The sequence below is a fragment of the Salmo salar genome, chromosome 29, assembly GCF_965601325.2.
Source record: "Salmo salar chromosome 29, fSalSal1, whole genome shotgun sequence".
NCBI classification, from domain to species: Eukaryota; Metazoa; Chordata; class Actinopteri; order Salmoniformes; family Salmonidae; genus Salmo; species Salmo salar.
This window is the reverse complement of record NC_138319.1, coordinates 27,302,501-27,326,218: the sequence shown is the minus strand read 5'-3', so window position 1 is coordinate 27,326,218 and position 23,718 is coordinate 27,302,501. Positions and strand designations below refer to the sequence as shown.

Sequence of the window (23,718 nt, the reverse complement as noted above, 5' to 3'; positions counted from 1 at the left end):
AACAATATGTAATCCGATTACAATATATTTGCTGTTTGTAACGATCGTCGTGCAGGAAGGAAGAAGTGGACCAAGGCGCAGCTGGGAGCGAACTCATGTTATTTATTACAGACTGAAATAACACGGTCAAAACAGAGAATAAACGTATCGCTACTGCTCCAACAAAAAGAGACAACAACCCACAAACATCGTGGGGGGAAAAGGAACTTAAATATGATTCCCCAATCAGAGGCAACTAGTGACAGCTGTCTCTGATTGGGAATCGACAGAACCCAACATAGAAATACGCCCCAAAGCAAGGCTATACCAAAAACATAGAAAATAAACTATAGAAATGCCACACCCTGACCAAAATAGAAGAGTTCACCTGGTCAGGGCGTGACACTGTTACGGATAGCAGTTACCATTTTTTGTAATCCCTTACATGTAATCCATTACTCCCCAACCCTGAATATATTGTATGGAATAGAATAATTAGAAGGATAGATTGGCCCCTGCACTCACTGATATGGTTACAGAGGTGTATCATCATCAGCCTCCATGGCATCCATGTCAGAGGGTGTTGTTTTGGTTGTAGGGGCCTCTCCAGTGGAATGAATCTTGCTGTGTTGGTTCTGTGACTGTGTCAAAAGAACCTCCTTTTCTTTGGCCAAGGCAGAGAGGTCAGAATTCACTGGTGCATTCTGGTATAAGGAGTCATTGGAGCTCTTGTCCAGGATGTTACAGTAGAGCTAAGACAGAAAAGGGGCATAGTAAGAAATGACAAGAAATCATGATTCTAATGGAATGCTGTGCGCTAGCCAGTTGTAAAGTTTGATACGTCTACATTGAGGCTTGTTGTGTTGTTTGAATCTCACCTTCTCCTCAATGTCGGCCAGTTGGTCGCCCATAAAGGCCACCAGCTTGGCGAAGTGAGGGCGGTCCCGAGGCTCCAGTGCCCAGCACTTGCACATCATCTTATACCTGTGGGAGAGAGGGAGGAAAAGGGGGATGAAGCCTCCTTTACAGTTCATATATTTGATTGTAATTAAATGTGTATGATGTATAGATGTAGGTGCAGAGCGTTTGTGGATACTTACACAGATTCACTGGCATAGTACGGCTTCTCCATCTTAAAACCTCTCTCTATCATCACATAGAAGTTGTTGTCCACCTTTATCCCCAGGTAGGGGGTCAAACCTTAAAGGGAGAGGGAGAGGGGGAGGGAGAGGGAGATAGAGGGAGAGAGAAAGGGGTAGGGAGAGAGAGGGAGAGAGAGAGGGAGAGGGAGGGAGGAAGAGAGCAAATCACATATAATAAAGATGCAGGGAATACATCTTTAATAAGTGCGTACAGTATGTATGTTTTTGAAGCCCCCCCATCCTAAACATACCCCTGGCGGCCCCACCTCATCCCCAAACTCGGTCAACACACAATATAAAGGACAAAAACTAAATAAAATAATGACAATACATTTTTTTTTTTTAAAGAGTAGGTATGTTTATGTAGCTACCCAGAGAGAAGACCTCCCACAGCAGGATACCATAGGCCCAGACATCGCTCTGCATGGTGTATATCCCCTGGAAGATACTCTCTGGAGCCATCCACTTCACTGGCAGACGCACCTGCGACACAAGACATCAGACACACTGACACTGCATGCCTAGAACAGAGCTGTTGTCACTGGCAACAGAGCATCTGTAGAATACAGACAAACACTCCCTCCTGTGTATAGTACCTACATTTCCTCTCACTACGTAGTTGGAGTCGTTGTGGATATCCCGGGCCAGTCCAAAGTCTCCGATCTTTACTAGTCCACCCTGAGACACCAACACGTTCCTGGCCGCAAGGTCCCGATGGATACACTGGACACAGAAACACACCCAGATAGAGAGAGTGTGTAGGGAGTAATGATGTAGGGAATAGGGAGCATTACATGTATGAGGGGACATGGTGAAGTGAATATGGTGCAGTATGCAGTGTGCAGTGTTGTCAATCCACGTACGTGCTTAGAGGACAGGAAGTCCATGCCTTTGGCCACCTGGTAGGAAAAGCTGAGCAGGTCGTCATAGGTCAGTGCCTCCTCCTCCTCCTCCTGCTTCTCATAGATCCCTGGACCTGTGGATCAGCATGGATCAGCTGGGGTCAACGGGATCTACTGGCAAACAGTGAAGAGATCCTACCGACGTATTTAACCGTGCTGCTTTATACATTAGCATGCCTATTTCTTCATGTGTTTGTGTCTACACCACAATGACCATCAGAGGTGTCCATGGGAGAGGAGTTGAGGCTGAGGAGGGCGATGCTCTCTTGCCCTCCAGTGGAGCTCCTCTTGGGCAGGTTGTGGTAAAGGCTGCTGAAGCGGTCCCTGGTGAAGGCCTCGGTCAGAGACTTGTGGTACAGTTCTCTGTTGTTCTTCAGGTAGTTCAGCAGGTCCCCATTACGGCAGTACTGGAAGATCAGGTACGTTGGCCCTGTCAAAGTCACACAGTCACAGAGTCAGATACACACATTCACAGTCACACACAGTCACAGAGTCAGATACACACATTCACAGTCACACACAGGAACTTAGAGACAGTCCTAAATACACATGTACTCGTTTCAGTACAATCTCTAAAGACATGTTCTTGGCATTTACATGTTGTAGTTATTCCTGCGTTATTTCTGCTAGATGCTGGATTCTGAGCCTGTCTGTGATTGGCTGTCGTACCTGAGCCAGTGCACGCCCCCAGCAGGTTGACGATGTTTGCATGCTGTCCGATGTGAGTCAGCATCTTCAGCTCTGACATCAGAGCCTCTTTCTCCACTGTTTCATGCTCTTCTGCATGGGCAAACATCAAGACTCAACAACGACCTGAGTGACTTCACTGGTGCAGGGTATGTTAAATAGTATGTCTTCAGCAAACACCAACACTTAGCCAGCAGTGTAAAACATCCCACAGGTAAAACCCTGTACCTTTCAGCATCTTGACAGCCACCTGCAGGGAGACCCCTGGCTTGCTGATGCCGTGGGCTGTAGCCTGAAGCACCATGCCAAAAGCACCAGAGCCCAGCTCCTTCCCTGGGGAGAAAGACCACAACAACACAGGGTTGGTGGGAATACTATTGGTGATGCTGGAGACTAGAGATTCCCAAGTAGATGGGCCAGGCTACGTCATTCCACTGGTACGTCTCCCCCAGTCTTACCCAGCTCCAGGTTCTCTCTGGGGAACTCCCATTTCTGGTCGTACTGGAAGTCTTTGAAGTTGATGTAGATGTAGTCGTTGTCATTAGACCCCGTCATCTGAATCACCTGCAGCTGGCTCTGGTACTGGGGTTTCTACACACAACATATCAGGAGGGTGTGTGAGAATGTTTGAGTGTGGTGAGCAAGTCTGTCTGTGTGTCTGTCTGTGTACCTTGTTCCTGAGGAAGTAGAGCAGTGCCACGATGACCAGCATCAATGTCAGGAACAGAACCAGACTGGACACACTCAGGAGTTGAGAGGAGTTGGAGGCTGATGGAACACACACATCAACAGATAGAACCAATGTCTGACAACAGCCATGACAACACTGTGACCAATTCTGTTCCACACTGGAGCTACGATGACAACCATTATAAAAATACTTCAAGCTGTACATGATTTTCTGAGGACTTATTTTTCCTGACTGACCACTTACGTTGTTTGAACGTACGCTGCTGCGGAAAGACCATTCCTGCATTGAACAGTGGCTCGCTGCAGTGTGACTGTGAGTGGGCAGAGTTTGCAATGCAGCACTTGACAAACTGGTTCCCCACCTCGACCCTGTCCAGAGAGCTGAGGACCTTCTTATGGCAGAACTGGTCTGAGTCACAGAGCTCTGGGGGAGGGGCAGGGATCTCCTTCCAGGCTGCAGACTCTGACTGGCAGCTACGGGGGGGGGGGGGGGGGGGGGGGGGTTAACACACACACACACACACAGGTAAACACGTAGGGTTGGTTTCCCAGACACAGATTAAGCCTATTCCTGGACTAAACAGCACGATCAATGGAGAATTTCCATTGGAAATGATCTTAAGTTTGTGTCAGGGAAACATCCCCATAAAGTTGCTTCAGGTTTAAGTAGGCATGGGCAATGGTATGGAAAATCGATATCAGTTGCATTTGTTTTAACCAATTTCGATATCATATCGTTTTTAATGAATAACATTGCACTGGCTTTGTGCAGTTCAGACAACTTTTTTCTGATTGCCCATTGGGCAATGGGAACCCTGTTGATGGCCCATCAGCAGCCATTTAAGTAGGCTATGCTAAATTGCGAGTCTGTAAGAGTGTTGCAGCAAAATCCTGTATTTTCTTTTTCATAATAGTGTAAGTTAACAAAAGGAAGCGTGGCCACCCAAAAGAAACCTGGCGAAAGGCCGTGGAGAAAGAGATGAAGGACAGTGGCCTATCAAGGAAAACCATCCCCAAAAAGGTCCTATAATGAGGGGTGTGTTTTGTTTGGGTTTTGTGGGAAGTTGTTCTTTGCATAGCTGTGTGTTGCCTGCAAGACTGTTTGTCGTCTGTTCATTGTGTTCGTGTTTTATTTTGTAGAATAAACATGAGCATTCACGTACCCGCTGCGCCTTGGTCCCTTCACTACGACGGCCGGTACATAGGAATTAATAATGCAAACATTTATTTTTAAGAACGTTGTTTCTTAATGTTCTCTGAACGTCCTGAGAACATTACTTTAAATAGAACCATGACATTGACACCTAAGAAAAATATGGTTCTCAGAACGAATCCTGGATTCCCAGAACTTTGTAGGATGGTTGTATGCAAAATAACCATAGGACTAGGACAACCACACTCTCACCAAGCTCTAAGAAACATATGGTTCTCAGAACATTAGGTGTTATCTGGGTAGGTTAACAGGAACAATAACCAATATCAAGATATGCCTTGCTCATATCGATATGAAATGATATCAATATCATATCGATTTATCAATATTGGTGCCCACCACTAGTGTTAAGATATATAGCTGAATCCTAACACGAGAAACTCTGGCCTAAATCTAGAGGTACCTGTCATTGGACAGAGAGCAGAACCTCCAGGTGAGGTTGAATGGGAGGGGGCTGTTGGTCTTACAGGTGATGTAGTCTTCTTCCTGGAAGAGACTGGGGGTGGGCGTACCTGAGAGACAGAGGAGGAGGACAGGTGAGGACAGGTGTCTTACTGAGGTGTCATGCACACAATCACAAGTCTTATCTGACTGGGGAGTCGGCTGTCACTCACTTGCCACACACAGAGAGAGGGTCTTTGTGAGGTTCAGCACCCCAGTCTCCAGGTGTAACTGGTACTCTCCTGGCTCAGGGTTACATAGCTCCAGAGTCCTGGGGGGGGGGGGGGGGGGGGAAGAACCATATGGAATCGTGTGAAACCTTATTGAACCAAACTTAACCTCATCAAATCTTGTAGATGCAGTAGACCTTTAGTAAAGCTTTATAAAACTGCAACAGAAACACAGAACCAAATAGAACATGGATATGGCAGTATGTCCTGGATTAAATGAAGTCTCAGGAAGCCCATACAGAGACCACCAGCCTTACTCTACCTGTTCTTCCACAGCCGTGTGGGTTCAGGGCACTGGGTCTGTACACCACCCGGGCCCAGCCAATGGCAGCGTAGGAGAGGGTGTGAGGAAACCAGGGCCCGCAGACAGAACCCTGGCCTCTCCTGGGCTGAGATGGTACTGCTCTCATTCAGCTGGTCGATGGAAATGAAGCCCTTCTCTGAGGACACACAACACCAGAAATCACATGGAAATCACTTGGAAATCATCATTTGGGGGGAAAAAACAGGTAGGGGGTGGTGGTACGGAGAGAAGCAGGACAGAAAGAAAGTGTCTGACAGATGAGTAAAGACCAAGTAAAGATAGACATTTAAAATAAAGTCAAGGGAATGTTTGAAAGGAAAGAAAAGGTAAAAAGAGAAGGATTCAGTGTTGTTGCCTGTTGTACTGACCCAGGACCCGGATGTGGATGGACTTGAACTTGTTCTTGTTGCTATGGCAGGTGTAGATGCCACTGTGGTTCACTCTCACCGACGCACAGAACAGGTAGGTCACATCTATTCCTTTATAGGATAGTTTATATATGGACACCTGGAGGAAAAGACGATATACTGCATTACCTGAAATACAGTGAACAAGTCTTGGAGGGGAAAGTGAAATGGTTCTGATCATATGCTTTCAACAATGGGAATAAAAGGTTCATGAATGAGTGATAACACTTACCTGTTCCTGTATATCAGTCTGCCACTTTGTGGTGCTGTTCTCTCTCTCCCTACAGCGCAGCAGCAGGGGCTGACCCGGGCTCAGAGTGATCTCTGGAGCTTCATTATCATCATCCACACTACGGCTGCGGTCCAAGTCTGAGACACACACAGGAAGCCAACAGATCACACATCAGTCAGTATTCAACTGACTGAGTGCCTTTAGTTCCATTTCGTTTTTTGGGGCATTGTGTTTACACTTTTACAATAATACTAACCATAGTCATAAAGCTGAGAACACTCTTCTCCTTTGGAGTTACTAGCACAGCACATAACTGTTGTCTTGTAGTATGGTTTACTTCCCACTGTGTTGTTGGACCTCTCGGAGTCCTTAGATGTCTCATTCCCATGACTACATTGTCTGTGGGACAGGAGGAGAAATTAAAGTATGTAGCCATCCTTGGAGAGGTCCTACATATGAAACTCAAGTCAAAACTCAAGTCAAAACCCTGAAGACACTCTTTAAGATTCTATATTATGTTCACCAAAGTTTACCCAGTCTTGTCAAGGTTATTGAACCATGTGATTTCTGGCTTGGGATTTCCCTCTGAAGAACACTGGAAGTTAGGTAGAAAGCCTCTTCTCCCAGGGATGTATTTCAGATGTGGCTTTGAGGGACGTCCTGAAGGTAACCAATGGGAGAATGAACTACAGCTAGGATTTCAATGTTGTTCAGAATCATGATGATGGTATTGACGTTATATGACTTTAATGTGGTGCAGATCAGAATCTGATATCACATTAGTGGTTTAGAAAAGGTCTGTCACTCACTCAGTGGAGGCCCAACAAGTAGAGAGAGTGTCAGGGAGGAGATGATGCCACAATTCACACAGCCGAAGGTGTACTCTCCAGAATCACTCACAGACGTCTGTGGTATGGCCATAGAATAGCCCCCTCTGTTGGCAGGATAAATAATTACAGATGAATTCAGCAGGGATGCAAAAGTACACAGAACCCGCAATAATGATACAATGGCCTTGAGGCGCCAGGTAACGCAACAAAGACAAACACACCCACACCTACACCTACACACACACCTACCTTATTGGGTCAGGTCCACGGCTCCAGCTGCAGACAGGGTCTCCTGGGAGGCTCTGCATGGTGACATGAAGGCTCTGCCCAGCAGGGACCTCTAGTCTGGTAGGACCAGAACCATTCAGATGGGCTTCAGACAGAGTACACCACACCCCCTGGAACAACATGTCACCAGGTCAGGGAGAGAGAGTAAGTGAGGATGATCATCTGTAAATTGGCATGGCTTTTGAAGTGAATAGAGATCACTATTCAGAATATTCAGAAAGCTGTTTGAACACAAATGTCAGACTTTCATCAAACTTTGTTTTACATTTGGAAAGTATGAGAAGCCTGGCGAGAATGTACATTTCTTGACTTTCTATTAAAATAGCAGTTCTGCTTTTGTTCTCTGAGTCAAGGTCGCATTTAGAGGACTGCATCTATAAGCATGTGTTTTGATGCCTTTTTAGACAGTGTATGACAGGAACACATAGGATAGTAGGTGTGGCGCACAGGAGGTTGTTGGCAGCTTAAACGGGGAGAACGGGCTTGTGGTAATGATTGGAGCGAATGGTATTAAATACATCAAACACATGGTTTCCGGGTTCCATTCCATTGTCACCGTTCCAGACATTATTATGAGCCGTTCTCCCCTCAGCAGCCTCCTGTGCTGTGATGCTATTTCACCATCACTAACTGTGAGTTTCCACCCTCTTATTTTAAGCCTTGTTATTCCATTTACCTTGTTGAAGTCAGAGCAGAAATACATCTGCTTTTAGAGTTATGTTAGGGCTGCAGAATTTCACTTTTATTATCCTTCAAAATATATGATCAGAGCAATCCTGTATCCTTCTGCAATGCAATATGAAGTGACATTAGGCCACACAGCCCACCATTAGAAAAATCTCAACGATAAATGCACATGAGCTGACAAACCGGATTTACTGTTTGTGAGGATAATCTCAAAGTGTGACTCAGCCACAGACTACCAAACTTTTACTCTAATAAGTAATGAAACAGGAGCCGAAGCGGGGGACAGGCCACAGGTCTTTTCAAAATCCGATTGAACATTTAAGTTTACAGTAAGTGACCGGTCAGTTTGGTCAATTAATCCCACGAATGCACAGTTACGGTCAGTTTAGGCACCTACCGTCAGACTTGTGGTGACACATTGCACTCGAGGTGCGTCTCGCTGAAGCTGCAACTCGTCTCCGTCACAAAGAGCGCACAGCAACAGGAGCGCAGCTGGAAAAACAGAGAACCAGATCAACGAAAACCAAATTACTTTATAATATCTAATCAAGGCGTATATTCATCAATTTGTTGCAATGTTTTTCTTTCAGTTGAAGACCAAAAAAAATACATTATACACAGCAGATGGATGATATTGAGGAAGTTGGGACTATGGGAATGTATAAAATGCAGCATATAGTTTTGTGCAACATTTACATTTTAACAAATAATTAGCTAGAATAAATGTTTTTATTTTATTTTCAAATGTATTTGGGGAATAGTTCGACATGTATTGTTACTTTAGGGTTATCGAATAAAACAGTCGTTGAACAAGCTGATGAATAAGACAACCAAGAAGCTAAATAACAATGTAAATAGAGATAATACTATTCCATTGATTATTTGTGCTATAAAACACATTGTTGATGATCATTTTAATAACTCACCGATCACAACTCTCCTCTTTCCCTTCATTGGCATTGGTCTTCAACGTATGTAGCTTTGTCTCACAATGAGACAGTATCGGGAGCGAAGCTCCAAGAAGTTCTCTTTTAATTGTGACGTTTCATCTGATGTGCAGTTCTTTTTCAGAGTGTCTGCTCTGTGACTCTGGGTTCATGACGTTATCACATTTTAATGACTGGCCACACAACTGGGGATGGTTGGCTATTAAAACCTGGTCATGAACTAGTCTAAAGTTTATAGGCCTTAATGCAATTACAACCTACCAATTTTATGGAAATCTTTCTAATAACCCAACAGGCTACAATGACAGAGTAACTTTCTTGACAAAAAAAGGTTTAATGGAAAACCAGATGTTTTAGGCTTAGTTATAGGGAAACATGTCAATATGGCCTTCATTTTGACAATTCGTTGCAAAAGCGATATTTTGGTATTTTAGTAATAATAAATCTAGCTCCTTTTGCTCCTAGCGGTTCGACTCTACCATTGAAAACGTAATGTAGAATACCTCTGCATCATCTCAACTAAGCCTAAAACATCTGGTTTTCGATGAAACATTTTTTTGTCAAGAAAGTTACTCTTTAATGTTTGTCTATTTGGTATGAAATACATTGTGCTGCAGTGGAGGTTGCTGAAGGGAGGAAGGCTCATAATAATGTCTGGAGCGGAGCAAATGGAATGGCATCAAACACCTGGAAACCATGGAAACCATGTGTTTGATACCATTCCACTGATTCATCTTCAGTCATTACCACGAGCCAGTCCTCCAATTAAGGAGCCACCAACCTCCTGTGCTGTGCTGGTGGTACCACCTCATGGCTTACTATAAAAGTAGGTGACAGTGTGCCTTATTTGGCAATGGTCTTGGTAAGTGGAATGTGACAATATATTTAGCACGATGCTTCCTTGACTACAGATGTTATTCAAAAGGCAGTATGGCACATTTCCACATCTGACAAAATTCAACATTTTTGCTTACTGTTTCATACACATCTATGTGCTTTTACGAAGAAAAAACAAACATTTAGGCTATGATCTATGTGCTTTTACGAAGAAAAAACAAACATGTAGGCTATGAGGTGTATACATTTATATTCATAGCTACATCCATCATAACAAGAAATAGATGACAATGGTGGTCATCAGTGTTCACTCAAAAAAAAAGTTTGTCACTGACAAATTTCAGGTCTACTGAGCGCAAACTTGAATGTTGTCAAAATTCAGTGCAACTTCCCGCACCTGTTTACTGTGAACACTGCGGCTGTACCCGCTTTAAGTTAGTTTTAACAGTGGTAAACTAGGCTACTGTGGCTATTTGATAATGTAGGCCTACCAGAGTGGCCTACCATCAAAAACAATGGAGAAAATGCCTCCCATTATATTTAACATGGAAATAGCGGTTCTATAGTTCAGCCTACAGTAGCAGCCATACGGGGGCATACTGTCAATTATCTAAAATGACATTGGAGGCAGCTTATGGTTGAGAAATGAACATTCAATTCTCTGGTGGACCTCAAAACTTGAGACATCTGTATCATTGTGTTGTGTGACAAAACTGCACATTTTATTGTGCACCTGTCTAACGATCATGCTGTTTAATCAGTTTATTGATATGCCACACATGTCAAGTGAATGGATTATATTGGCAAAGGAGAAACGCTCACTAACAGGAATGTAAACACATTTGTGAACACATTTTTTGACAAATAAGCTTTTGGTGCGTATGGAACATTTCTGGGATATTTTATTTAAGCTCATGAAACATGGGGCCAACACTTTACATGTTACGTTCAGTATACTTTCATAGTTGCCAACGTAATACAAATCACGAGTAATCCAATGATTGATGAAATGTCAAGGGGATACTGTGCTGCTACAATATTACAGACCTAGCGAAATGTTAGCTTGCTACATCACAGAGGTGTAATATCAAACGGCACGTCCACTCATCTCAAGCACGACTGCAAAGCCTGTAACCATATGACTGGGTTTGGGTGACGACTTCTGTATTGGAAATCGTTGGTTTTGTCCACAGACCAAGAGCTACGAACTGAGTCGGTCCCTCAAAGCCGCTCCAAACGCAGCTGGCTTTTGCAGTAACGTTAAAAGCTTGCAAGCTTCCCATAATGCAATGCTAACTGGGGTCTATTCATTTCGGAAAACGTTTAAGAACCAAACGGACGCAAACAGAGCAAAATTAGAGTTTCTATTGGACACGTTCAGGTAGATCCCTCCCCGTTTCGTTTGCTTCCATTTTAAGAAACGTTTTGCAACTGAATCGGCGAAATGAATAAGCCACTTTATTTTTTTTTTAAGCGGAGTAGCTCGCCAGAGAGCAGAAAACAACAACAGCAGCGTGAACGAGGCTAAACAACGGGCTAGCTAGCTAGCTACATGAATAGCGACAACAGCGACCAGGATTTGTCAAACGCAATGCCCTTAGTTATCTTAATTATTTGTCTTCTAGTCGGATAATGTGAGTAATGTCATTTTAAGCTTGGACAAAACCTATTTGCTGTTGCATATCGCTTTGCATTGACATTACGAACCTTACTCGAGAGCAAGCTACCTAGCAATCGACGTCTCTCTATGTTTGAATATCTTCCGGCGGCAGCAGCGGTGTCATGAACAGTGGACTCCCAGCTTCAGCTGCTCCGCTCGGGGGTGTCGGAATACCCTGCGTCAAGGTGAAGTTCTGCCGATACTACGCAAAGGATAAGACTTGCTTTTATGGGGACGAGTGTCAGTTTTTGCATGAGGAGCCGTCCATGGCAAGCATGTCCCTTCACAGTGGAGCAAGCCCTGTCCCTTTATCCATGTCTGGAGGAGCCGTGACGTATCCGCTTAGTGCACCCCCGGCCTGCCCGGTTGGGGTACCGAACGTCCCCAAAAAGGGCGACTCTCTGGGGCCTGCAGGCACGGCTCTGGAGGGACAGATGTTAACCAGTGAGTATACTTCGTCTGTTTGTACCCGTCCTATACGACAGGGCCTAGCACAGCCTCATCGGTGGTTGTTGCTTTTTGGGCGTGTGAGGGGCTTTGTTAACATTGAGCCCGGGGATTCTTTGAGGCCTCTTTCCCCCCCAAAACAGCGTGGGTTAAACATGTTTTTCAAGCATAACTAATTAAAGTGTCTGAGCGCTAAGCTTTTCGTCCAGAGTTTGAGCTCCTTCAATAAATGCATTTAGTTAGCAATTTGAGTTTTTGTATTTGACAGCTACAAGAGATCAGTGGGCAAATTCAGACAATCATTGGCTAATGTAGCTAGCTAACGTTAGATGGCTATGGTTAGAAAAGTTCGTCTGGCGGAAGAAAAAAAAGTTAACGGCAAATTAACGTTTGCGCTCTTCTTGCAGTAGGTAACTACTATAGTTAGTAATGCGTGCATCTAACGTTAACTAGCAACGCTAGTTATTGTTGAATGGTTTTGGAAGCGAGGCATTTTATGATGCTTGTCTTCATGCTTAAGGTGACTAGCTAGCTTACATGCTAACCAAACATCTGCTGCAGTGAAGTCAATTTACTTAGTAACTAACTAGTTAGCATCATCACTTGCAAAATAATTCAACCACCACAGCTGTATTTTTTTTAACTCTGCACAATGCCACGTGTTCGGTTGCACACAAGTTGGGAAACTGGATAAAGTTGAAGTGTTTACATCTTCTCAAGAAGCGTGCTGATTGGCTACCCATCTGTAATTGTCCTGTAAATGAAGACAGTCTATGGCCTCATGACTACAACATTAGTTCATAGACACTTATGTGCATTACATGCATTTTGTGTCACACAGCCATTCAATTAACGAGACCCCTGCCACTCTTTAAGGGTGACGTGTGGCATATATTGTCTGACTCATAATGTTTTTCAAACATAGAATATGACGTTTACCAGGACCACCCAGACCCTGTGTAGTAGAAGCAGGCGGCTGATTCTGAACCCATTGTTTCTGTCCTCTCCAGTCCCTGGGATGGAGGGCGGGACCCTGAGCGATGCCAATCTGACCAACTCCTACTTCAGCAGCAGCTTCATCGGGGTCAACGGCTTCGGGAGCCCGGCAGAGTCTAAATACTCTATCATGCAGGTATGACCAGCCTCAGAATCCCACTAAACACTACTGACCCGACAGATACCTACTTTTGTTTCAAAGTGACTTTGAGATTCTTGTTAGTTTTATATATATGTATGTGTATTTATGATTTGTCATTCTACTCAAGTGTTCAGGTACCAGCTTTAGATCTGCAGTAGGGTCAAATACTAAATAATAGTGCTATTTGGCTGATGTGGTAGAGGTGAACTTATTCTTGTATGTTTATCAGAAAGTCTGGTTCAGTACTGGTCTAAAGACGGTGATCTGTGCTATCAGGGATCCTTGGGACGTCCCTAGCCTAATGAAGTTGACATTTTAAAATGGTTTAGGGTAGGGACGTCTGAGTAGGGTTTGGCCGATTTTATGATTAAATCGAATATCGTGATATTTAACATTGACAATATATTGTGATGTGCAAGATTATACTCTATTTTAACTTCAGCATCAACTGGGCAGGGGTCCCGAGTGGCGCAGCAGTCTAAGGCACTGCATCACAGTGCTAGAGGCGTCACTATAGACCCTGGTTCGATCCCGGGCTGTATCACAACTGGCCGTAATTGGGAGGCCCATAGGGCAGCGCACGATTGGCCCAGCGTCGTCTGGGTTAATAAGGGAGGGTTTGGCTGGGGTAGGCCGTCAGTGTAAATAAGAATTTGTTCTTAACTGACTTGCCTAACTGATTTTATTTAACTTGTCTTTATCAATATGTTGAAAATGAATTCTAAATTAAATAACTAAGCCTTATTTCTTTTCCTGCCAAACAATGATTATTTAATGAGTATAAAATGGTGAATTAGCACAAATTGCGCAGGCTGGAATTATTTAGTCATTAACGGCACAAAACGACTATATCGTGTTATTTGGAGTAGATGTCTCCCCAACACTAGTCCCAAGTATCTGACCTAAAGAAAATCGGATGATTATGTAGTGCTAGGTGTTTGTTTATTTCAATCATGCAATTATGCAGGTTTTAGCAGAATCACATTAGTGGAAACCAAGACTGTTCTCAGGGCATGCGTGGTTGTAGCTACGCTGAACAAAAATAAAGACGCAACAGTGTTTTCATGAGCTGAAATAAAATATCCCAGAAATGTTCCATATGTGCAAAAGGTTATTTCGCTCAAATGTTGTGCACATTTTTGTATACGTCCCTGTTAGTGAGCATTTCTCCTCTGCCAAGATAATCCACCCACCTGACAGGTGTGACATATCAAGAAGCTGATTAAACAGCATGATCATTACACAGGTGCACCTTGTGCTGGGGACAATAAAAGGCCACTCTAAAATGTGCAGTTCTGTCACACTGCACTGCCACAATGTCTCACGTTTTGAGGAAGCTTGCAATTGGCACGCTGACTGCAGGAATGTCCGCCAGACAATTGAATGTTAACTTCTATACAATAAGCCACCTTGAACGTCATTTTAGAGAATTTGGCCTCACAACCGCAGACCATGTCTAACCACACTAGCCCAGGGCCTCCACATCTGGCTTTTTCAGCTGCAGGATGGTCTGCGACAAGCCACCTTGGACAGCTGATAAAGCTAGGTTTACACAACCAAATCATTTCTGCACAAATTTTCAAAAACCTTTTTTCAGGGAAATGTAAATGGAAACTCCTCTGCGTGCTTGTTGTCCTCACCAGGGTCTTGACCTGACTGCAGTTCCAGCGTCGTAACAGACTTCAGTGGGCAAATGCTCACCTTTTTGATGGCCACTTTCACACTGGAGAATTGTCATGAATGAATCCCTGTTAACGGTACCGGGAAGATTACAGACGGCCTGTGTGGGCGAGTGGTTTGTTGTTGTGAACAGAGTGCCGTGGTGGTGGGGTTATGGTATGTGCAGGCATAAGCTATGGACAACAAACACAATTGCATTTTATTGATGGCAGTTTGAATGCACAGAGATACCGTTACGAGATCCTGAAGCCCATTGTTCCACCAGCTCATGTTTCAGCATAATGTACAGCTCTATGTCGCAAGGATCTGTACACAATTCCAGGAAGCTGAAATTGTCCCAGTTCTTCCATGGCCTGCATACTCACCAGACATGTCACCAGTTGAGCATGGTTGGGATGCTCTGGATCGACGCGTGTTCCTGACAATATCCAGCAACTTTGCACAGCCATTGAAGAGGAGTGGGACAACATTCCATACGCCACAATCAACAGCCTGATCAACTCTATGCAAAGATGTCACGGTGCATGTGGCAAATTGTGGTCACACTAGAGACTGACAGGTTTTCTGATCCACGCCCCTACATATCTGTATTCCCAGTCATGTGAAATCCATAGATTAGGCCCTAAAGAATCTATACCAAATTACTGATTTCCTCATGAACTCAAACTCAGTCAAATCTTTGAAGTTGTTCCATGTTTATTTTTCAGTGTACATATTTTCGAGTGCCGTCGGGGACACTTTTTGCATTTTAGCTGACCTTAATTCTCCTAACCTGCTGCGAAAAGTCACTTCTGCTCGTCAAACCCGGCAGATCACTAAATGGATACAGCTGTATTCTATCTAGAATTTGACCAGGTGCATCCACCTACGCTGAATTCCAAGACCATCGGCCAGTGATGCAGATACAGTGGCTTCTAATGGGAATTATTTTTGCTACAGACTGGTTCCTTTTGGGAACATCAGGGCTGCGGTCTTTGCTAGAATATGGTAGCTAGGTAACTAGGATGCTTTAAAAAAAAAAAATGTAAGCATCTGTTTTGTTGTTGTGTAGAGAATCACCAACAGCAGCGCTTCTCCCAGTCTCCTTGACGACGGTGCCAAGAACTTCAGCCACAGCACTCACGGTAAGAACCCAGTACCTAGAGGAAACTTAATGGAATAGCTCAGTGGTTCCCAACTCCGGTCCTCAAGTACCCCCAACACTACAAGCACATCTGATTCAACTTGTCAACTAATTATCAGGCCCTCAATGAGTTGAAGCAGGTATGTTTGTGGTTCTCGAGGACTGCAGTTGGGATCCACTGGAGTATAACAGATCTTTGAAACTAATAACTGTAGAATTATAATTGGTACAATTTCTAACTCTTTGATTGGAACACCCATGAAATCACTGACAGATCTATTCCATGGAACCTTGGCAGTTGGACCAGGTCAGAGTTGTGGGTCGATGGAAAACTCTCCGTGGGCAACACAGTCTTCATTCCCTCTCCCTCTATGTCCTCTTCCAGATCCAGGGAATTCCCCCATGTCTTCACTCTTCAGTGACTTTGGTGCTCTGAGCATATCACAAAGGAGAAAGGTGAGCACCACTACCCAGGTCCCTGGTGTGGTCGTCAACCAAGGGGAAGAGTTTTAGCTCCTAGGGGGGAAATGGTCAAACCTAAACCCATCCGTTGTGGTTCGTTTGTGTGCGTTTTCTCTAGATTACAACATCCGGTCACTGTTTGTTTTTGTTGTAAACTGTGATGAAGCCAAATCCGCATATAAGGAAAATAAACATAACATAAAACAAATAGAATATCTGATGAAGGCAAGAAGAACAATGAAATCTAATCCTAGGGTTATGCATCTCTCGTTCTCTCCAGGGTCCTAACCCTACAGCCAATGAGTTCATCCCTAAGGGGGTTCCCCGAATGGCCACTATGGTCCAGTCCAGTGGTCCGGCCTTCCCATCTCCCCTCTTCCCCCACCTCGGCCTCAGCAGCTCCACTGCCCTCGCGCCTGGTGAGCCATCCACTACAAAAAAAACACACTTAACCTAGAGGTGTTCTAAGTTAGATTTTCTCCGTTTGCACAATATGATGGATATGTCAGGGTGAGTGAGTTTGCAGTGTAAAGGTTCTCTATTGATGTCACCTCCCGTTGTTCTCCTGGCTAGCCAAGTGAGTTGACTCCATACAGTGGAGATGCTCTATAGAAAACAACAATGTATTATTTAGGTAAATCCCTGCCATGATGAATTCCACCTTAGTCAGTCACCAGTTAGTCATAACAATGTACCTCAATATACCTCTGTTTAACACACCCTCTCTGGTATCCCCCATACAGGGATGTCTCTCTCTGCGGGGTCCACCCCCCTCCACTCCCCTAAAATCACCCCCCAAACCTCACCTGCCCCTCGCCGGCGTAGCCACACCCCCAACCCCAACAACCCAAACCCCAACAACCCCAACCCAGCCAACTACATGGTGTCCACCAGTGTGTCTGACCAGGGGGCCCACATCATCCAGAAGGAGACGGTGGGGGGGACCACCTATTTCTACACTGATAACACCCCCGCTCCCATGGCCGGGATGGTACGTTCCAGTTAGTCTGCCCTTACTGACAGCATGACCTGTTAGTTTTAGTTACTGCATCAATAGGAAGTGCAGTCGTTAAATGTGTTTCTGTGCAGGTGTTTCCTACCTACCACATCTACCCCCCCACTGCTCCCCACGTGGCCTACATGCAGCCCAAAGCCAACGCCCCGTCCTTCTTCATGGCTGATGAGCTCCGACAGGTACCCTCTTCCTCTCTTCCTCCACCTGGTTCTTTCTGTCTGAAACACCCACTCTGTTTCCATTTCTGTTCTCTTTTTCGTCCTGTCTCCATATTAAAGTGTCTCTGTCTGTTCTAATCCTCCAATCTCCCTCCGTGCTGTGATGTCAGTGTTGATTGCTGATGTCATTTCCTGTGGTTCCCTCTAGGAGCTGATTAACAGACATCTGATTACCATGGCTCAGCTTGACCAGTCAGAGAACACAGGTAAAGCATTCCTTCCCTGATTGGCTCAACCAGAGGTGGGGGGGGGGGCTGTTACTGGCGTTGTATTGATGGTATGACCTCTGTTGATTTGGGGTTTCACGGCAGACTGAAAGTGAGACTCGCATCCTGAAACGTGTCGTTGTCTTTAGTATTCCTGACAGTTCACACGTCACACTAGTTGGTTCGTAGAACATTCTCAAGTTGTTCAAGTGTCAACTTGTAACTTAAGATGCGTGCCAACTGATGTAGGTTATTTTGGCTGTGTTGGTGTGTTGTCATGCCATGTATCCCTGTCCCAGGTGTTCCATCTGAGGTGGACAGCTACCACAGCCTGTTTCCCCTGGAGCCTGTCCCCCCTCCAAACCGCCTGCAGAAGACCAGCAACTTCAGCTACATCACTTCCTGCTACAAGGCTGTCAACAGCAAGGACGACCTACCGTACTGCCTGAGGAGGGTACATGGTGAGTTGTTCGTATGACACAAGATGAACACACACAATTTTAAATGATCTTATATTTGGTATGGGATGTATTTTCTTTCAGCCTTTGAAAATAGAAGGAATCTTGAGTGGTGATCTTCTTTGGATGTCTTGTGTGCGTCCAGGTTTCAGGCTGGTGAACACCAAGTGTATGATGCTGGTGGACATGTGGAAGAAGATCCAGCACTCCAACTCTGTCACCCTGAGGGAGGTCTTCACCACCAAGGCATTTGGAGACCACTGTGAGTCGTGTGTGTGGGGTGGCTCTTTATGTCCTGCCCCCCCCATGTTCTTTGTGTACTTATTGGTTTTTGTATGAGTCTGTTTGAAGCCCCCATGATGACTTCCTGTTTCTCTCAGCGTTAGTGTTCTCCTATGACTTCCATGCGGGGGCAGAGACGATGTTCAGCAGGCACTTCAACGACCCCGCGGCTGACTCCTACTTCACCAAGAGGAAGTGGGGTGAGTTCCCTTCCCTACTGATTCCGACGCACCCCCCCCCCCCGTACTTATGCCAACACACTCCCCGTGCCGACGCACTTCCGAGTTGTTTTCAATGCGTCATCAAATGGCAATGAAAGTCGGGCTTCGTCAGCGTGACACGGCAGTATGCCTTTTGATATCATACTCTTGTTTGAAACCTGAATGTTTTCATACATATTGAGGTATGTCTTACCTTGCTACATAGGCCATATCTTTCTCCACAAGCTGACCAATCCAGTAGGTAGCCTAAACTTTTCTGCTATAGTAGATTGACATGGGCTATTGATTTTGCTGTTCTTTACTCGTCTTGTTGGCTGAGGAAAAGTACATGTGGACAGTTATTCTAACATGTTCAAAGTGACATCAGAATTGGATAAGGACTGCACATTGCATCCTCCACTGGAATGTTCTGGTAATATCAATTACCATATTGTAAATGTGATTTCTGTCATTCTGAGCACACACCCTAATCAGGTTACGCACCCAATGCATATGGGTCTGGTAAACTTTCTCAAATGTCCGGTAAATTAAAATGTTGCCAGTCGATGTCTGGCACCACATTTCCCTAAGCGAAACCAGTGTGATACTAGTGTAAGTCGCTCTGGATAAGAGCGTCTGCTAAATGACTATAATGTAAAATGTGATGGTTTCTGTGTGAGGGTGGTGGGGAGGAGGAGTGGGGTGTACCAGCACTGACAGTTGCTGGTCTGTGTAAGGGTATGTTGCTGGTCTGTTCAAGCTGTAGTCAGGGGAAGCTGTGGCTGAAAGTGATCCTGAGACTGGTGCTATAGCTACCAGCCAGGCCCAACTACCTGCTATAGGAGAGACACAGCCAGAGGAAGCAGAACCTCTGATTCTCTGGCCTCACTGACCTCATGGCAACAAGTGTTTAACTGTCACACTGCAACACCCCTCTGTGGCCTCACAGCAACAATAAGGGTCTACTAATAGCTCTGCAACTCTATATCGCACTGCAGCAACACCTCAAGTGTTCAACAACTGGGTGTTTGTCAAGTAAGCATCTGACATTTGCTGTCAAGTTGATACCATTTTTCTTCTTAAACTCTTTTATTGGAAAGCCTCAATGTAGGGTGTCCACCCGCTCTGCCCAGAGTTGGTGAAAATGTGCTTTGATTATTTCACTTCCTTATGTTGTAAAATCCATTTTACCAAGATAAATGACTCTTCATGTTCTGAATCGTTCAGTGGGGTCTCTCTAACATATCAACATTTTATATTCAAAAAGTCTGATTTCGTAACCTAACACATCTGAAAACAAGCAACGGTGGCGCTCTCTTACATCGACTTGAGGATTTTACATGTGGTGGTGGTCAACTGCAAAGTTGTTTTTGCAAAAAGCCAAATGAACATGAACTGAATTAAATGTCCAATAAAAAGCTTGTGGTACTCAGTGTTCTGTTGACATGCGCTTGTTTTTCAGAAAAATCTTTGAACACAAATTTCGCATTTAATATGAAAAACGTACACTCCAAATATGAAAATGCTAGCTACATGCCATGTCTCAATCTATATGTCTTACCTACTTGTTTTATGTCCTCCGGATTGGAGAAGAAGGATGAGTTGGACGGTGAGCTTGTCACTTAGCCTTAATTCTCACACAGCATCCAGCCTAGCTCACACGCCATGTTGTTTTCCCTCTGGCCTCTATTGATTTAGTCACCCTGATTCTGGCCACCCTACAAGGGTAACAACTTTTGAACGGATTATAATCGAGACATGAGGTTTGGACCATTTGGTTTTCTTAGGCGTAACTACACATTTTATTTTAACCATTGGTCAAAAAATGCTTTTTATTTTAATTAAATTTTTTTGATTGGACACCCTACTCAATGTGTTTAGTCTGTTTCCTTTCGTGTGTGTGTCCTGTTCCCCCCCCACCCCACGTAGGACAGCACGAGCCCCCTCCACCGCGGCAGCACGCAGGTCTGCTCCCCGAGTCTCTGATCTGGGCCTACATCGTCCAGCTGAGCTCAGCCCTCAGAACGATCCACACTGCTGGTCTGGCCTGTAGGGTCATGGACCCCAGCAAGATCCTCATCACCGGCAAGACCAGGTACACACCTCGCAGACACGCATCTCGCGCGCGCGCACACTCACACACATTGCTGACCAACCTTATGGATCCCAGCAAGATCCATATTCTCTGAGACCAGGTGTGAACACAGATGTTGAATGTGATGCAGTGTGGTCAGAGAAACTGAAGTGTTTTTCATGCAACCTCTAACCAGTCACAGTTGCTGTCTCTGGTTTAGTCTGAGTTCCTTGCTAGACAACTGTGCAGAGACAACTGTGCAGAGACAACTGTGCAGAGACAACTGTGCAGAGACAACTGTGCAGAGACAACTGTGCAGAGACAACTGTGCAGAGACAACTGTGCAGAGACAACTGTGCAGAGACAACTGTGCAGAGACAACTGTGCAGAGACAACTGTGCAGAGACAACTGTGCAGAGACAACTGTGCAGAGACAACTGTGCAGAGACAGTGTCTGAAAGCCCCTTGATGTTTGTTTTTGTAGTGCTGATAGTATCTGCTGGGTTATTTACTGTAAACTACAGTGAAAGCAGAAGTTGTATACTAGTCATGGCTTCCTTTTCTCAGAATGGGGAGAAACCACACACGCTGACATCACGCTAATGTTTTACACACACACTCAACACACCTTTTTGTCCCTGCAGGTTACGGGTGAACTGTGTAGGGGTGTTTGATGTCTTAACGTTTGACAACAGTCAGACCAACCACGTGACCCTCATGCCACAGTACCAGGTACAGTACCCCCCCCCCCCTCGTCCCCCCCCCGTCCGTGTGTTAGTCTGGCTCAACATGGCCTAGTTCAGCTTCAAGTGTGTGTGTGTTATTTTTCTTCCCGAGAAAATTGCAAGCTCCTCCTGGTCATCCTGGTATTCCCGTTCAAATGCAATTTTAAAAGCATAATACCAGTGGAAATAAAATCTGACCTGACTATATCACTATAAATGGGGAAATGTACACATGAATCCTGAATCTAATGGTTTCTGTTGCAATTTAATCAACTCGAGTTCTGTCACCACACTTTTGTTGATTTTAGCCTAGTTTATGAAGCACGTTGGCCAATTTTGGTTAAATATTGTTATTACAGCCTAGTGAAGATGACATTGGGTTTAGCCTCTGACTGAGATGTCAAGACATCTTGTTGCTTTTTTCCCTCCCTCCATGCACCTGGTTAGCAGGGGAAATGAACACTGTTGTGGCCATTTTTACTTTGATTATCGACTTATTGTGGTCACTTTGTTACAGAGAACATCAGATTCTCCGCTAAACAAACATGAGCACATTGATCTAGTCGCAGATATTCCACACCATGGATATGCTTTGGGCGCTATTCTGGATTATTTGGAAATGGCCACGGGACGGTTTTTCAATACTGTAGAAATTATTTATTTTTAGTTATTCAAAATCAATTTGTAGCTACTTTTTAAGTAAATACCTGCAGTCAACTTGTGCAATACATTAGGAGATAAAGCAGATCACATTCTTCATTTCACCTGTCACATTATTTTCCATTTGAAGCTTACCGTAGTTCCCCCACAACAGTTGAGCCAGTCACGTGTTTGTTTGTAAATGGGAGAAAGCGGGAGCAGTCCAGGTGTGTAATGATGGATTGTGTTTTATATTGAAAGTCAACATTGATCAGGGAAATGAGCATGCAATGAAAAAGGAAGTTCTTTTTTGCAAAGAATGATGCATGGCCATCATATTTCTAATGTTTATAATATAAAGAATGTAGCCAACTACAATGGGTGGGGCTGAAATATCCGAATACACTAATTTGAAGGGGTGTCCACATACTTTTGTGTGTATATATAGTGCAACAAGCCTAAGATCTGCATGCACAGTGCCAAGCGTTGGCTGGAGTGGTGTAAAGCTCACCGCCATTGGACTCTGGAGCAGTGGAAACGCGTTCTCTGGAGTGACGAATCGCACTTCATCTGGCAGTCCCGACGGACAAATCGAGATTTGGCAAATGCAAGGAGAATGCTACCTGCCCCAATGCATAGTGCCAACTGTAAAGGTTGGTGGAGGATGAATAATGGTCTGGGGCTGTTTTTCATGGTTCAGGCCCCTTAGTTCCAGTGAAGGGAAATCTTAACGCTACAGTATACAATGACATTCTAGACGATTCTGTGCTTCCATCTTTGTGAAAACAGTTTTGGGAAGGCCCTTTCCTGTTTCAGCATGACAATGCCCCATGCACAAAGTGAGGTCCGTACAGAAATAGTTTCTCGAGATGGGTGTGGAAGAACTTGACTGGCCTGCACAGAGCCCTGACCTCAACTCCATCGAACACTTTTGGGATGAATTGGAACGCTGACTGCAAGCCAGGCCTAATCTCCCAACATCAGTCCCTGACCTCACTAATGCTCTTGTGGCTGAATGGAAGCAGGTCCCCCTCGGCAATGATCCAACATCTAGTGGAAAGCCTTCCCAGAAGAGTGGAGGCTGTTATAGCAGCAAAGGGGGGACCAACTCCATATTAATGCCCATGATTTTGGAATGAGATGTTTGATAAGCATGTCCACATACTTTTGGCCATATGAGCTGGATTGCATGTCTCTGCAATTTAGTTTATTTTCATTTGTGCACGTTAGCATGTTTAGCTAGCAGCCTCCATGGAATTGTGCTAATTTTGTTAGCATTCTGGTAACAGATGCCCAATATTTTTTGGGGCCCCCCTTTGTTCTAAACTGGTAATACCGTAAATCCCGGAATGAGAGGATGGTATGAGGATTTGAACATCTGGAACCGTCCAACCCTACCATGCAGAGTTTCAGCACCATGGATAGTGCCACGGTTGAGCAATTGCCTGCAAATCTGACTAGTAAAACTGCCATGCTCACGTTTTTGTTAGTTACATCATGGAAAAATGTTTCAAATACCTACTTCCTCAAGCAATGTTGTGGACACAATCTATCAGCTATCTTGTAACCACAATT

General features: G+C 44.6%; 2 protein-coding genes across 4 annotated transcripts in view; one reads left to right on the top strand and one right to left on the bottom strand.

The window, feature by feature from the left end:
- Positions 1-82: 82 nt before the first annotated feature.
- On the bottom strand, positions 83-9,090 carry LOC106590453 (receptor-type tyrosine-protein kinase FLT3). Its single transcript, XM_014181509.3, has 23 exons — positions 8,959-9,090; positions 8,430-8,524; positions 7,307-7,455; positions 7,037-7,161; positions 6,761-6,887; positions 6,484-6,626; positions 6,228-6,364; positions 5,957-6,095; positions 5,547-5,724; positions 5,228-5,325; positions 5,017-5,125; positions 3,645-3,874; positions 3,381-3,478; positions 3,169-3,301; positions 2,939-3,043; positions 2,693-2,803; positions 2,238-2,453; positions 1,985-2,097; positions 1,722-1,844; positions 1,493-1,604; positions 1,080-1,179; positions 858-963; positions 83-731 (listed from the first exon to the last, which is right to left on the bottom strand). The coding sequence occupies exons 1-23, from the start codon at positions 8,990-8,992 to the stop codon at positions 513-515; spliced, it is 3,000 nt and encodes a 999-aa protein (XP_014036984.1). The 5' UTR covers positions 8,993-9,090; the 3' UTR covers positions 83-512.
- A 2,047-nt stretch (positions 9,091-11,137) lies between these two features.
- The window catches only part of LOC106590454 (PAN2-PAN3 deadenylation complex subunit pan3), a 25,536-nt gene continuing 12,955 nt past the window's right edge, over positions 11,138-23,718 (top strand). Inside the window, exons 1-14 of one of the 3 annotated variants that reach the window (XM_045710713.2) lie at positions 11,138-11,920; positions 12,934-13,055; positions 15,793-15,865; positions 16,139-16,171; positions 16,250-16,320; positions 16,607-16,745; positions 17,070-17,317; positions 17,416-17,520; positions 17,708-17,765; positions 18,065-18,226; positions 18,369-18,485; positions 18,604-18,705; positions 20,635-20,800; positions 21,424-21,511. In XM_045710713.2, coding sequence (XP_045566669.1) covers positions 11,599-11,920; positions 12,934-13,055; positions 15,793-15,865; positions 16,139-16,171; positions 16,250-16,320; positions 16,607-16,745; positions 17,070-17,317; positions 17,416-17,520; positions 17,708-17,765; positions 18,065-18,226; positions 18,369-18,485; positions 18,604-18,705; positions 20,635-20,800; positions 21,424-21,511 — 1,806 coding nt within the window. In that variant the 5' untranslated portion in view covers positions 11,138-11,598. Of the gene's footprint in view, positions 11,921-12,933; positions 13,056-15,792; positions 15,866-16,138; positions 16,321-16,606; positions 16,746-17,069; positions 17,318-17,415; positions 17,521-17,707; positions 17,766-18,064; positions 18,227-18,368; positions 18,486-18,603; positions 18,706-20,634; positions 20,801-21,423; positions 21,512-23,718 lie in introns of all 3 variants that reach the window. The other 2 variants (XM_045710714.2, XM_045710712.2) reach the window with 2 other exon arrangements.